Source organism: Macaca mulatta, chromosome 3 (genome assembly GCF_049350105.2).
Source record: "Macaca mulatta isolate MMU2019108-1 chromosome 3, T2T-MMU8v2.0, whole genome shotgun sequence".
Classification (NCBI taxonomy): Eukaryota; Metazoa; Chordata; class Mammalia; order Primates; family Cercopithecidae; genus Macaca; species Macaca mulatta.
Window position 1 is genome coordinate 90,965,340 of NC_133408.1, and position 14,496 is coordinate 90,979,835.

The following is a 14,496-nucleotide window of genomic DNA, read 5'->3' on the forward strand; positions in this document are numbered from 1 at the left end:
ATGTAGCACATCACAGAGATGTCACTGTATTCTGGAAGTTGATGTCATTCTTTGGAAAGCCATTGAGTCATCTCCACACCTTCTGTGATCTCTGATGTTCAGATGTTTAGTTTAGCAACTAAATTTGAATCTAGTTTCTAAAGAAGACCCCCTTGTGCTCTGAACTACTGGATTGCCTTAGGAGGCTCAGGTTAGTGTTTGCGAAGGTTAGTTTGTGATTTTTTTTTTTCAGGAAAAAAAGATGTAGAATCTTTTTAGCAGAAGGATCTTGGATAAAAATCCTGAGTAAATGTTTCTCGGTGTATGGCAATGAAAATGAGTTAGGTATAATGCTGGCTTTTAAGAAGTATTTAAATAGTTTTTTATTCATCTTCATATGTCTTGGAAAAAGAATAACAAGTACATCAAACCTGTGATTTCCTAGATTTCCTTGTTTAGGATGAGACTAACATGCAATAATTGTAAGAGAAATACTGAGTAAAATAGGGCTGGGAAATGGTCTTTGAAGAACTAGAGTTTGGGAAACACTGATGTAAACCAAAACCTGGATTTTGTCTGTGCCACTTCTGAGGCAAGACAAGGACTGACTTGCCAAAGTTTACCTGTTGGTGACCTTGAAACTGGAATCCAGATGAAATGCTGGTATGTTTGTGAATAATAACAAGGAGAGCTGACCTTTCAGAGCGTCTCCTGTGAATAGTACCAAGTGATTTATATATGCTATCTCATTTAGTTCTCACTACAGGCCTTTTTTGAATTAATTGCTACTAGTATTTTATTTTATAGCCAACAAGATGGGTGTGGTGGCTCACGCCTGTAACCCAGTACTTTGAGAGGCCAAGGAGGGCGGATTGCCTGAGGTCAGGAGTTTGAGACCAGCCTGGCCAACATGATGAAACCCTGTCTCGTCTAAAACTAAAAAAATTAGCTGGGCTTGGTGGCGGACACCAGTAATCCCAGCTACTTCAGAGGCTGAGATAGGAGAATCACTTGAGCCCCGGAAGCAGAGGTTGCAGTGACCCAAGATTGTGCCACTGTACTCCAACCTGGGTGACAGAATAAGACTCCATCTCAGCAAAAAAAAAAAAAAAAAAAAGAGAGAGAGAGAAGACAACTCTAAGTTCAGAGAGGTTGAGTAACTTGCCCAGGGCCATAGAGCCAGAAAGAGCTGAGGTGAAGGAGGGACCACACCTCTGTCCATCTCAGCTCCCTGAGAATAGTTCACATCAAAGAAAATGTTGAAGAATGGATCCTTTTGTTGGTGCTAAACTGCTGGACATGAGGGTCCAGAGCCTTGTTCTGGAGACTTGCAAATGATGATTTTTATAGCCTCATTGGAGAGGGGGACTTTGCCTAGAACATCCCCTGAGAAGTTCTCAGTATATCAGCATATTACAGATGGAGAAGACTCAGTTAGAAATCAGCTTTCTTCTGTAATATTGATGATTTTCAAAATCACTTAGCCACAGGTTCCCTTTTTCTCCAATAAAACCTATTACATTTTGCAGAACCAGTACTCTGTGGAGCACCTATTTGGGGAAGCTAACGTTTTAAACTCATTTTACACATGGGAAATCTGAGGTTTGGGATTACTTGGCCAAAGCCAAAACTAGCTGTTGGCAGAGCTTATGTCATTAATTAATTTATTCATTCAACAGATAGACATGCAGTGCCTCCCATGTGCCAAGCATGCTGGGAATTGGTGGTATAGCATTGAACCAGTAGACAAGACACAGATAATAGGAGCCACATGTAAATAGTTTTGGATAACAATCATGATGGACTGAATGTTTGTGCCCACACCCCCACCCCTTCAAATTCTTATGTTGAAATCCTCATACCCAATATGATGGTGTTAGAAAGTGGGGTCTTTGGGAGGGCCTTAGGTTCTGAGGGTGGAGCCCTCTGGCATTAGTGCCCTTATAAAAAGGACCCAAGAGAGCTCTCTGCTACTCTTTCTGCCATGTGAGACATAATGGGAAGTTGGCAGTTCACAGCCCAGAAGAGTGCCCTCACCAGAACCCAACCCTGCCGGCACCCTGATCTCACATTTTCAGCCTCTAGAACTATGAGGAATAAATTTCTGTTGTTGATAAGCCACCTAGTCTATGGTACTTTGTTAGAGCATCCTGAATTGACTAAGAAGACCATAAATCTATGAAGACTGGAAACCCTAGCATTTCCTGGGTCTTCTCAAGGCAGAGAGGGCTTGCCTTTTTCATCTTTCATCTTTGTTTTCCCAGTTTCTAGTATGAGGCAGCAATAACACAGGCTCAATAAATATTCGTTGAATAAGCTGTTGATGGATTGGAATCTTTCCCATTCTATAACAAAATGGCTTATTATTCTTATTATTAAAAATAATAATAGGATAATTATTAGTTCTGGTGTGTATTACTCTTTGGGACGTTTAAAACAAAATGTTCCAAGAGGTCCCCAGATTGAAATAGGTCTCTTGGTCAGCCTTGCTAAGAAACCCGGTTCTGAACAGCATTGACCTCGAATGCTCATTACAGGACAGATTATTTGTGACATGAGTAATGTTTGAAAATCATCTCTGTAGGTTTTTCGGCATTCCTAAATTGTGTCACTGGCTGGAATTTTCAGATCACAGCCATATTTTGATTACCAGGCTTTTGACCATTTTGCTAATGTGCCAGAATCTCTAAGGCCTAGCCCAATTGCTAATATTGATGAATTCTTGAGGCGTATATAGTTTGTTCAGATGCAAAACGGATGGGACTCAGAATCTTATCAGCTCATACCTGTGGGTATGGGGCAATCCATCCATCTAGCAATTTTCTAAACTATGTAGCCTACTGTGAGATACTGAATCCCTGCCCATGAGTACTGAGAAGGACTCACAGAAGGATGATAGCTTTCTCGGCATTATTTGATTCTAGCATAAGAAAACTGGCTAATATTAGTATAGTATGAGAAGTTTTTCGTCCACTGGACTGGAGGTTTGGAGCTGCCCAGGTGGTCAGTGCTGGCAGGAAAGGTAAAGAAGATCAAAGCATATGGCTTTTCTACTTGCCTATCTTTTTCTTGAAAGAATTTGCGGCTGACGAAGACTATTTTGCTCTGGCGGAAATGATGATCTGTTGGTGGCATGTCCTGGCCTCTTAGTTCTCTTTGTTGTCCTGGGAAGAGGGCAAGTGCCCCACTGGACCTTGATCTCTATTCCACAGGGGACTCCCTGCTTTAGAAAGACCCCTACCCATGAGGCCCAAGGATGACCACCCAGCGTAGCCCCCAGCAAGTACTGACACACACTTCATCCAGAGAGATCATTTAGTTTAAGGGAAGGGCATCATCACTTTCAGAGATGGGTATTTTAGTGATTAGAAATGTGGCTTCTCTGGTAGAGGGCATTCGTTTTTTTAAAAAGAGAAAGGATAATGAATCGGACACTATCTGTCAAATTATTTGCTAGGTTTCTTGTGGAAACCTAAGTTTTCCCAAGGCAGTATTTCCCTGAGAAGAAATTGATTTTGGTATGATCCATAAAGCCATGCAGAGTGAAATAAACTACTGGCAGAAAAGGGACAAATACATATATAAAAAAAATAGGAATCAGTGTTTCAAAAATGAAATACAGTAGAACACTGTGAGGGTTTTGTTTGTGTGTTTGTTTGTTTGTTTCTTTGAGACGGGGTCTGGCTCTGTCACCCAGGCTGGAGTGCAGTGGCACAATCTCAGCTCACTGCAACCTCTGCCTCCCAGGTTCAAGCAATTCTCCTGCCTCAGCCTCCCGGGTAGCTGGTATTACAGGCACCCGCCACTGCACCTGCCTAATTTTTGTATTTTTAGTAGAGACGGGCTTTCGCCATGTTGACCAGGCTGGTCTCAAACTCCTGACCTCAGGTGATCCTGCCAGCTTGGCCTCCCAGAGTGCTCGGGTTACAGGCGTGAGCCACCGTGCCTGGCCAGCTGTGAGTTTTATTTAGCCTCAGAAGTATCTTTAGACATTAGGTAAAGAGACACAGGCTTAATCATATCTGTAGTTTACTGTAGGTTATAAGAGGAATATTTGATGAAATTATGACATATGTTACTGAAGGGAAATGGTGCCATGTTTTCCCCTATATATTTTAGAGTGACAACCTATAACACGGAAGACATTAGTGCCTCACTAAGAGCATGGCACCAGGAGCCTGAAGGAATGGGACCTGAATCCCATTTTCTTCGTTTACCAGATACGAAAATTTAAACAAGTTAGTAATGCTTTTGAATCTCTATTCCCATCTGTAAAATGGGGGTAACAATACAGATCTCTAGAGTTTGCTGTGCAGACTTAACAGGCTTGACTCATGGGATGTGGCCAATAAATGGTAGCTTTTGTTATGAACTATAGGTAGAAAAGTATCTAAATGGTTTCCCCCAAGCCCAGAGAGTCTGAAATGGCCTTTGGAGGTATCTTCAGACATCATGACTTCATTTGGTGTGGCATCATGCTCGTCTGATTTTTAGATTTCCAAAGAAGTCTTGCAGTGCGTCACTACTGGAAAACGTTTTGGAGTTTACACAATCAGTAAATGAATTTTAAAACTGTTTTTTTCTAAATAGGAAGGTAAGTGTTGCCTGCTTCATCTATCTACTCGTAGACCTGTTTCAGTGTTTTAAAATCCATCACAACATTTAAAATTATGAAAGCCATTTGCTTCATGACTAAACAAAATTCCCTGAAAGTCTTGTATATTCCTGCGACCAGCTGAATCCTCTAAGAGAAGCAGAAAAGCCACACGAGCTTCTCTATTAATGTTGCTGATGTGTTGTGACTTGTACCAGGTCCCTTAGGCCAAAGTGAAGCACAGATTTTTTTGGGGAAAAGAAAAGCTGATGAATTAAGCCAATAACTCCAACCTTTTGGCCAGAGAAATGTAAATTCTTTTTCTAAACCCACAGAAATAAGACTCTTCCAGGGCTGGAAAAGACTTTGATGAATAATGCAGGCTCATTTCCCCCATTGAATTTATTCCTCCATGCTATGCATATAATGGATAATCAATAAATATTGTTTGCCTGCTTTGTGTAGCTGTTTCAAATTGGGATGAGGATGAGTATGTGGTGTTGAAATAGAGGAAAGCTAATTTTCTTATCCTGGGATAAGCTTTAATCTTGTTAGCCAGATGTTCTAAGCATGAGAGCTAACCAGTCAGACGAGACCACAAATATCTCAGTTGCACAATGCAATTGGCTTGGGAACTGCATTCTTTAAAGGTCATCCTTTGTATGGGGACAGAGGCACCCCTTGTCTACATTTTGGGAAGATAGGTTGGCTTCCTGGTCCCATTCAGGTCAGAAACACCACTGCCCGTCACTCTTGGCCCCAGCTCCTTGTGGTTAAGTCCCACTGCATTGTAAACTCCAAGCAGAGGGGCCAGTTTTGACCAATGAGAATGGTTAACGCTTCTGGCCAGCCCTCTTCTGCTGAAGTCTATAATGCGTGGCTGTTTTTATCCCTGTCTGTTGGAAGAATATTCAGAAATCCATTGCAATCTCATTTTATCATTTTGATAAAGCCTTTAATTTTCCACCCCTTCCTTTGCAACTTCATCCATTTGCTGCATATTCAGCCCCTAAGAATCCAGGAATGAATTGATGTGCTGGCTTCAAAACAGCCTGGCGTTTAGAAGTTTTGATTATATTCGAGAATCTCCAGGCTTGACTGTTCTTAGCTTTGATATCATGAGGACTATCCTCACAGGGAAAGATTTATAGCATCTGGGGTGAGAACATTAATTGTGGCCCAAAGGAACATGTGATATTTTGATAAGGTGCTTGAGGAAGTTGTTGGATATAGAGCAGAATGTATTTCAGAAGGGTGCAAGCAATTTTGAGGCCTTCTGGCTGATCATTGCAAAATGGGTGAGCACTGGGAGATCACAAAATATGTGGTGGGCAAGGTAAAAAGAACGTCAAACTGGATGAAATAAGAAAACAGGGGGAAAAGCTATTTGAGAGGAAACTTGGCATATACTTAGTATTTGTGTCTGTTTTTCTCTTGAAATGGGCTGATGTCCTGGCAGAGGCTTCTGGCTGTTGTCAGAGATACGAACATCTGTGCTCCTTTGCAGAAAACTCAGGATTCTAAAGTGTTTGCTGGAAATTGTTTAACTCTGCCACTTGCTCCATCTCCTCATTAGGAAGAGCTTAGTCTGTACTGCTCAGAGTGTACTTTAAGAGGAAGATGTGGCTTAGGGTTCTGGGCTTCACTTTTACATACTGCGTGGCAGAAGCAGGTTTCCAGCAATGAAATCTGAGGCCATCAGATACAAGTGTGCACACTTGTGTAGATCAGTATGCTTGCTTGAGTTGGAAGTAAGAATGAAAGATGCCAAATTAGTAAGGCAGTTGTGATACAGACATCCAAAGAGAGCCAGCAGGATGGACAGGTCTTTTGTGGCTAAGTTTTGGAAGGCTTTGCTTTAGTCACTGTAGTTAATTCTAAAAGCTGTTATAAATGACCCCAAAATATCAGTGACAATACAATAAGAGTGTAGTTTTTGATCACTTTAAAGTACATTCTCCTATTCCCCTAATTAACTCTGCTGTTCACCAAGTACTCTAACAAAGTGGTCAGTGGAGTTACACAGGGCATCAATGTCTAGCCAGCATATCACCTTCCTTTAGCCAGAACCTAATCCCAGCTGTGGCACATGCAGGAAAGGCCGGGCAATGTAATTTAGCTCTGTGCTTGTGGAAAGTGTCACTGGTTTATTGAACACAGCCTCGAATGTTCTTCCTAGACAGTGATGGATCCATCCACGTTTTGTGGAGCCCACTTTATGAAAATAACACAAAATTGGGTACTAAAGTGAATGGTTTATTTAGAATGAGAATGGGCAGGGCTCAGTCAAGTGAAAGGCTCTGAAGATTACGGTTTCTTAGCTTCATGGTGATATATCTCTGCTCCTAATGGCCAAATATAAAATGTGTTTTTCCCCTTCTTACAACCTAATAAAACCATCTTTGCTAGGTGCCCCCATGGAGCACTTTGTGCCGTTAAAGTGTGCCAGGGCAGCTATTCTCACATTGCCCTTGGAGTGAACAGTGCTGCAACCTTGCTGGGAGGCAGTTTGGCTATCGGTACTGAGAGCACAAGACTCGTCCTGTGCTTTGACTCAGGGGCCTTACCTCTCAGCCTCTGAAAGCCCCCAGTGATTTATATTCGGTATGTGTAAATCATGAAAACATCCTCATTCTCCAAAGACAGGTAAATGGTTGAATTATATCACCATGCAATGGAATATTGCAGCAATTACAAATGATGATAAGATGTTTTGTGCAAGGGAAAATGCATATAAGTGAAAACAGCATGATGTGAAATAGTGTGAACTCAATCGTGTAAAAATAAGTAAACTAAAAAATACTGAAATAAATGATATGAAAATGTTACCACTGGTCATCTCTGGATGATCCACATATGACCAAACTTTATTCATCTTTATAGTACTTACAGACGAGGCACACACAGGACCTGGCCTGAGGTACAATTATTTAAATAATGATAGTTCTGATCCTTCCACGTAAATGGCAATATTGCAGCCTTAATTTGTTTCCAAACTGTTATCACATATTATCATATCAAATTTTACAACAACCCTGAGAGGACAACAAAGAAAAAAAAAACCCCATACATTTCTAATAGAAAACAGATTAAACAAAACAAACCTATCCAACCACAAACAACCCATGAATATGTTGACATTTCCCGATAGCCATCTCCGCCTTCTTCCTCCTGTTCCCCTAATTTATTCTACTGTTCACCAAGGACTCTAACAAAGGTAAAAAATACTACTCTCTTCTCAATTAGCATAGTTTTCTATGTAGATTTTTAATTACAAATATTGTAAGAGTATTATTTTGGGTTTTCTCTGAGCTTGGAAACCTAGCCTTATTCTACCAGAAAATGCTTTCTGCATTTCAGCTAAGGCATTTAGAAGTCCACATTGGGTCAGAGCCTGCCTGCACCCTGAGCGGCTGTTTCTGTTCTCCCTGCTACATCCTCCTCTGCGGGCTCAGCCCTGGGGGGTAGGGGTGGGGTTGTTGGGTGAGTCTCTAGGACCCTGGGACCCAACCCTGGAGAGACGCCAATCACGCTGGGTGCTCTTCTTCCCTCGACTCATGTTCCATAGCTGCTTAGTCTTGTTACAAGTGCCTGAATCCTAGCCTCTGCAGCACCCTGAGAGCTGGGCACTCGACTCTTACCATCCTCATCTTGCCTCACTGCCCCCTTCACTGCAGAAGCTACAGTTTGCTCCCACGCTTAACCTAGTGACTGACACCTCCTTATAATACCTGCAAGATGACTTCTCTAATTCTGCCTGCCTGCACCTGTGTGTTTCTGGATTTTCCATCTCCACCCTTGGCCCTGCCTGAGACTTCTGCAGGTCAGCATCTGACTGGCAGATGCTGGCCAGGTTATCCGAGCTGACTCTGATGCATCCATGGTGTTGCCGTTCACCAGATACAGAGTTCCACTGGCACAGCACACTCTCTTCCCGCTCCTGAAGCTCTCTCTCCTTGCCAGAGGTCTTGCTTACCCCTGGGGCCTGGGCAGATCCAGTTCCAGATTCTGGAATCTCCCTACGGGCCCTACCTTATTGCAATGTACTGGGCCAGGCCACCAGGTACTGCCTTAGAAAATGTGTTTTGAAGTTGCTAACTGCTTGGAGTACTGTGGTGCTGCAGGCAGCTGTCAGGGGTAGAGGTATGGGGAGCAGAGATGCCTGAGCTGATCTAGAAAATACTTAGGGGTAGAATGCTCTAATGTGAAAATTAATTTTAAAAAACACACTGCTAAAGACAGTTCAAAATGTGCTGCACTTTCTGTCTGTAGCAATCTTGAATCCAAAAAAAGAATGTGGAGGCCGGGCGCGGTGGCTCAAGCCTGTAATGCCAGCACTTTGGGAGGCCGAGACGGGCGGATCACGAGGTCAGGAGATCGAGACTATCCTGGTTAACACGGTGAAACCCCGTCTCTACTAAAAAATGCAAAAAAACTAGCTGGGCGAGGTGGCGGGCGCCTGTTGTTCCAGCTACTCGGGAGGCTGAGGCAGGAGAATGGCGTAAACCCGGGAGGCCGAGCTTGCAGTGAGCTGAGATCCGGCCACCGCACTCCAGCCTGGGCGACAGAGCGAGACTCCGTCTCAAAAACAAACAAACAAACAAACAAAAAAAGAATGTGGAATGAAGGTTTTGGTTTCTGTCTCTTGGCAGATAGGTCAGGTCAAGTGGACAGAAAATGGAGGCAGGAAAGTGTAGCTGGGGAGAGCCTGCAATGCCGATTTTGTTTCCTGGGGCTCCCTTAACATCTTTTGATGAACTGCATGGCTTAAAACCATACAGATTTGTTCTCTCACAGCTCTAGAAACTAGCAGTCCAAAATTAAGGAGTTGGCCTGAAGGTTCCAGGGGAGGCTCTTTCCTTGCCTCTTCCAGCTTCTGGTGGCCCCAGGTGGTCCTTGACTTGGGCAATATCACTCCAGGCTGTGCCTCCGTCTTCATATGGCTGCCTCCTTGTGTGTCTGTCTTTGCATGACATTTTCCTCTTTTTTTTTGAGACAGAGTCTTGCTTTGTCATCCAGACTGGAGTGCAATGGCGCCGTCTCCACTCACTGCAACGGCGCCGTCTCCACTCACTGCAACCTCTGCCTCACAGGTTCAAGCGATTCTCCTGCCTCAGCCTCCCGAGTAACTGGGACTATGGGTGTGTGCCACCACACCCGGCTAATTTTTGCATTTTTTTTGGTAGACATCTTCCTCTTTTTATAAAGATACCGGTCCTAGTGGGTTAGCACCTGCCCAGATGACCTCATTTTAATTTGATTATATCTGCAGAGACCTATTTCCAAATAAGGTCACATTCACAGATAGCAGGAAAAGACTTCAACGTGTCTTTCTCAGGGGACACCTTTCCATGCATAACAGCTGCCTCTGGTCCAATCTTTCTATCCCCTCTTCAGTGGTGTGTCCACCAGCAAAACTTCTGTGCCTCAGTTTCCTTGACTGTAAAACGGTGCCCTCTTCTAGGATCTTTGAGAGAATTAAATGAAATCATGCTTGGCAGAGTATCCCGCTCACAGAAAGTGCTCAGTAGGGGTTTAGCGTTTATGGCTAGGCTTGCAGTCATTTGATTTCATAAGCTAGGTTTGTGGAGAAATTGAGGAAGTGAATGAGCCAAACACAAAAGTAAACACTGTTGATAGGACTGGTGGTTAACTCTTTCAGTGCCACAAAACACATTCTGACTCACCTGCACACAAATTTTGCTTACAAGGTTGTTGTCGGCACTCATTTTGCTCCAAGTATTTGCTTGATTAAAATCTTGTAGGCTACTCTTTGCAGCTGACCTATAACAGAAATACATGAACTAACTAGAGATACTTTCTTCGTTGGGCTTCCATCTAGAGCTAAGCTTTACTTAGGCTTTCAAATTGTAAGCAAATGCAAAGTCACTGTCTTGGGAAAATTCCAGAGAATCTAGGCCTTGCACTGTTCTAAGCAAATGTGGCCCTCCTTTTAGGGTGGAAATCTAAGAAATGGAGATTATGCATTGCCCAGTTCCAGGGGCACCATTCATACCGTGGTCTGTGCGTGTGCGTGGACAAGGCTGCTCTTCTGGGTGAGGTGGCCATGGGTCCTTTACGGGGTTCAGTAAGTCCTGACAGTGGCATTGTCACTGTGTGACACTTCTTATTCTCCTAGTTTAGTTATTCAATGAGAATGGGATTCCTGAGATTCTAAACCATATTCCATAACTTTGGAAAATATATGTGTATATAAAATTTTTCGTAAAATGAAAAACTGAGAGAGGACTGCAAGTCAAATTGCTATTTTCTTCCCTGCTTCATCTTTGTGAACTTCGTTTTGTCAGTTTTCCTGACAGTTGACAAAAGTGGACGGTTTTGGTGGCATATCTGATTTAGGAAGTAAGTGCCACAATTTGAAAGCCTAAGTAAAGCTTAGCTTTAGATGGAAGCCCAGTAAAGGAATTATCTCTAGTTAGTTCATTTATTTCTGTTATAAGTCAGCTGCAAATCTGCACAGTTTTGAATTTGTGTGCTCATTTAATGATACCGATCATCTGAAATCCTGGTTTTTAAGATTGTAGATTTCATTATGGAATAAGTTTTTAACTTAATTTGTATATGGGTCAATCAATGTTTTGGGAATTCTGTTCTAAGACATGTTGAAGCTGTGCTGTAGTTATTGGGTTTATGAGTTGTTGGGGTATTATTTATTTTTAATGTACTCTGTTCTTTCCTCTTCCCAAAGCAAATAATCAAGAATTAATGTTTAACTTTAAGTTGGATCCACTCACTTTATATTGAGAGTTATTATTACTTTAATTCACATTTCTTTTCCCTGAAGCCCTGATATATCTTTGGGAAGATACATTTTTTCATGCATTAATTATTTTCCTTTTCAGTATCAATTGCAGGTATTACAATCACAGCAAGAAACATCTGTTGTACATTTATTATGTGTCAGGCACTGTGTTGCCTGCTTTAGATGAATTATTATTACAATCATTTGGTTTTTATATCCACGCTAGACTTTACATACTGTCTATCATAACTCACATTTTATAATAAGGACCTGAGACTGGGGAAATAAACTTGCCAAGTCGACACATTTAAAAGTGGAGGAGCCAAGAGTTGAACACACATAGTCTCTGACTCTGGAACTATGCTCTTAAACCCTACACTCTTGATATTGAAGATATAGGGACATCTTTGCATTTGAGGACAGAAATGCACATATAGCCCAGAACTTTTCAGTGATTCCAAAGACCTCTGTATTTTCATGTAACATAACTTTGGGGGCCACAGATTCGCTTTGCTCAATCTATTTTGTTCAGGAGTACATGCATGCTAATTTGCTCAGGCAGCAGCTGAAAGCAGTGGGAGATATTCCAACAAGGCTCCAGATTGCAAGAGAAATTAGTGTGGATTTAAAAATTAACAGGCTTTGTATGCATATAACTAAGAATCAACTTAATTGCCATGAAGATGAATACTATGGCCCCAAAGTATGTATGTCAGAAGGTAGGATATTACTTGGTTTTGTGTAATTAGTAATACCAAGGTCAAATCAACTTAGATAACCGGTTTAAACCATTAAATAGCTTTTCTGGCTTTAGATATTTCTCAAGATTTTTAATGTATGCTATGTGCATTGCAGTCTACAGGAAAAAAAAAAAAAAAGGATTATTAGTGTTTTTGCAATGTTCCTGCCCAGTGTTTACTTGTTTATTTGATCTTGTCTTATTCCACAGGGAAAGGTTCATTGTAATGCACCCAGGGATGTGCGGTAGATTTTTCCAATGCAGCAGGTAGGATGACTTTGATGGTAAGGAACAGAAAATTGAATGCTGACTGGCTTAAACAATAAAAGCTTATATAATTGAAGAGATTAGAGGTATGGTGAGCTACAGAATTAGACTGATTCAGCCACTCTCTGGGTCATTTAGGGTTTCTTTTTTTTTCTGTCTCTGTCAAACAGGATTGGACTTTGGAGCTGGCCACAGGGCAGATTCCCCCAACACACCCGCAGGGTGGAGATCAGAGAATGCCAGAACAAACATTAGGTAATTTTTAAGAAGAGTGACTTGGGGTATGTGTGCCCCAACAAGTATCCGCCATAGCCAGTGACCTGGATATGCTTAATTTAGATTAATGAACTTATCCATCCTCTCTCTTCTCCACCTTGTAGGTGTTAATATTCTACATGTAATGGATAGGGGTTTTCCCCCTCAGATAGTTTTGGTGAATATTTCTGTAGTTGTCCCTCAGCATAGAAAGATTTTCCAGCAGGATACTAAGAGGTACTGTTTAGCGTATTTCAGTTTCCCATTACCAATCCCATAGACCTGATAAGATGTGGATGTTGGCTGCTAACATCAAAGAAAGTTTTCTAATTTTCTTAGTGGAAAATGAATGGAATGAATCATTCAAATGAATTCCATGATTCATTATGGAATCATTCACTTAATATTATTTTGATATTAAATTAATTATATTAAAATATCATTATTTTGTTATTAAAGTGGAGGTAAATGGACTGTCATATACCTTTTCACTTTGCTACTTCACAGTTTCCCTGTGTTTTTGGTGTGCTGAAGTGGCCTGGTGCAGTGGCTCACATCTCTAATCCCAACACTCTGGGAGGCCGAGGCGGGCAGATCACTTGAGACCAGGAGTTCCGGACCAGACTAGGCAACATGACAAAACCCGGTCTCTACTAAAAATACACAAATTAACCAGACATGGCAGTGCACGCCTGTAATCCCTGTTATTCGTGAGGTGGAGGCACAAGAATCGCTTGAACCCAGGAGGCAGAGGTTGCAATAAGCTGAGATCACGCCACTGCACTCTAGCTTTGGCTACAGAGTGAGACTCTTTCTCCCACCCACCGCCCCCAAAAAAGGAAAGTGCTAAAGGGTGTTTTCTTGAGTGACAGGCTGGAACTTTAGACGGCAAGAAAAAGAGAGCTAAGGGCATACTTTGCGTGTTACATGGACGCTCATTTTTGACCAAGGGGCTTTCTTCTGAGAAGTGAAAAAATATCTTCAGACAGTTTGGTTAATTTGGTGATTGTCCTGCTTGTCAGGTTGCACCAACTGATATTCTCTTCTTTTGTTCAGTAAATCAACCAAAGGCCGCTATGTGTAAGGTATTTTCTGTGGATTCAAAGTTGAACAAGACTTCCTTAGCCTTCCTGGTCTTTCAGTCTGATCAGGGAGATGAGACAGGCACACAAATAACCATAATACAAAGGACCAAGAGGAAAGCTAGGCTTGGAAAAAGGGCTGTTGGGTTTGGAGGAGGGAAGGAAAGATTCCTGGAGAGATGAAGAAAGTCCTTGTGTGCAAGGGGAAGGGAGAAGAGGGGGGATTGCAGACAGAGCAAGTATTGAGAATTTCGAGCCTAAATGTTGTGAAGCAGTTAAAATACAAAAAATAAATAAATAAATAAATAAATAAATTGGTCCAGTTATGTCTCATGTTAGTGACTTATTATTGTTTAACAAATCACCACAAAACTTAGTGGCTTGACTCAACAAGAATCATTTATTCTCTTTCATAATTTTCGTGGTTGAGGAACCCAGGAGCAGCTCAGCCAGGTGGTTCTGGCTAAGGGTCCCTTGTGAAGTGGCGGTCAGATGTCAGCTGGGGCTGCAGTCATCTGAAGGCTGGACTGGGGCTGGAGGACTTGTTCCAAGATGGTGTGCTCCTGTGACTGACAAGGTGCTGCTGGCTATGGATGTCTCTTAGGGCTGCTTGAGTGTCCTTATGACATGGCATCTGGTCTCCCCCAGCATGAAAGTTTCAGGCAGAGACAATCATGTGGCATCTTTTTTCTCTGACCTAGCCTTTGAAATCACATAGCATAGCTTCCCACATACTCTGCATGTTAGAGAAGAGTCACTAAGGTGGGTCTAGGGGCAGAGGATTCACCTTTTAAAGGGAGGAGCATCCGAGGATATG

The 14,496-nt window shown here is 42.1% G+C and overlaps 2 protein-coding genes across 5 annotated transcripts in view; both read left to right on the forward strand.

Annotated features, from left to right (window-relative positions):
- Positions 1 to 14,496, forward strand: part of LOC144340197 (uncharacterized) — a 54,179-nt gene that overhangs the window by 36,416 nt on the left and 3,267 nt on the right. Inside the window, exon 5 of the mRNA XM_077998177.1 lies at positions 12,286 to 12,342. Within this exon, the coding sequence (XP_077854303.1) occupies positions 12,286 to 12,342 (57 nt within the window). The remainder of the gene's footprint in view (positions 1 to 12,285; positions 12,343 to 14,496) is intronic.
- ELMO1 (engulfment and cell motility 1) overlaps positions 1 to 14,496 on the forward strand; it is a 575,941-nt gene that overhangs the window by 21,498 nt on the left and 539,947 nt on the right.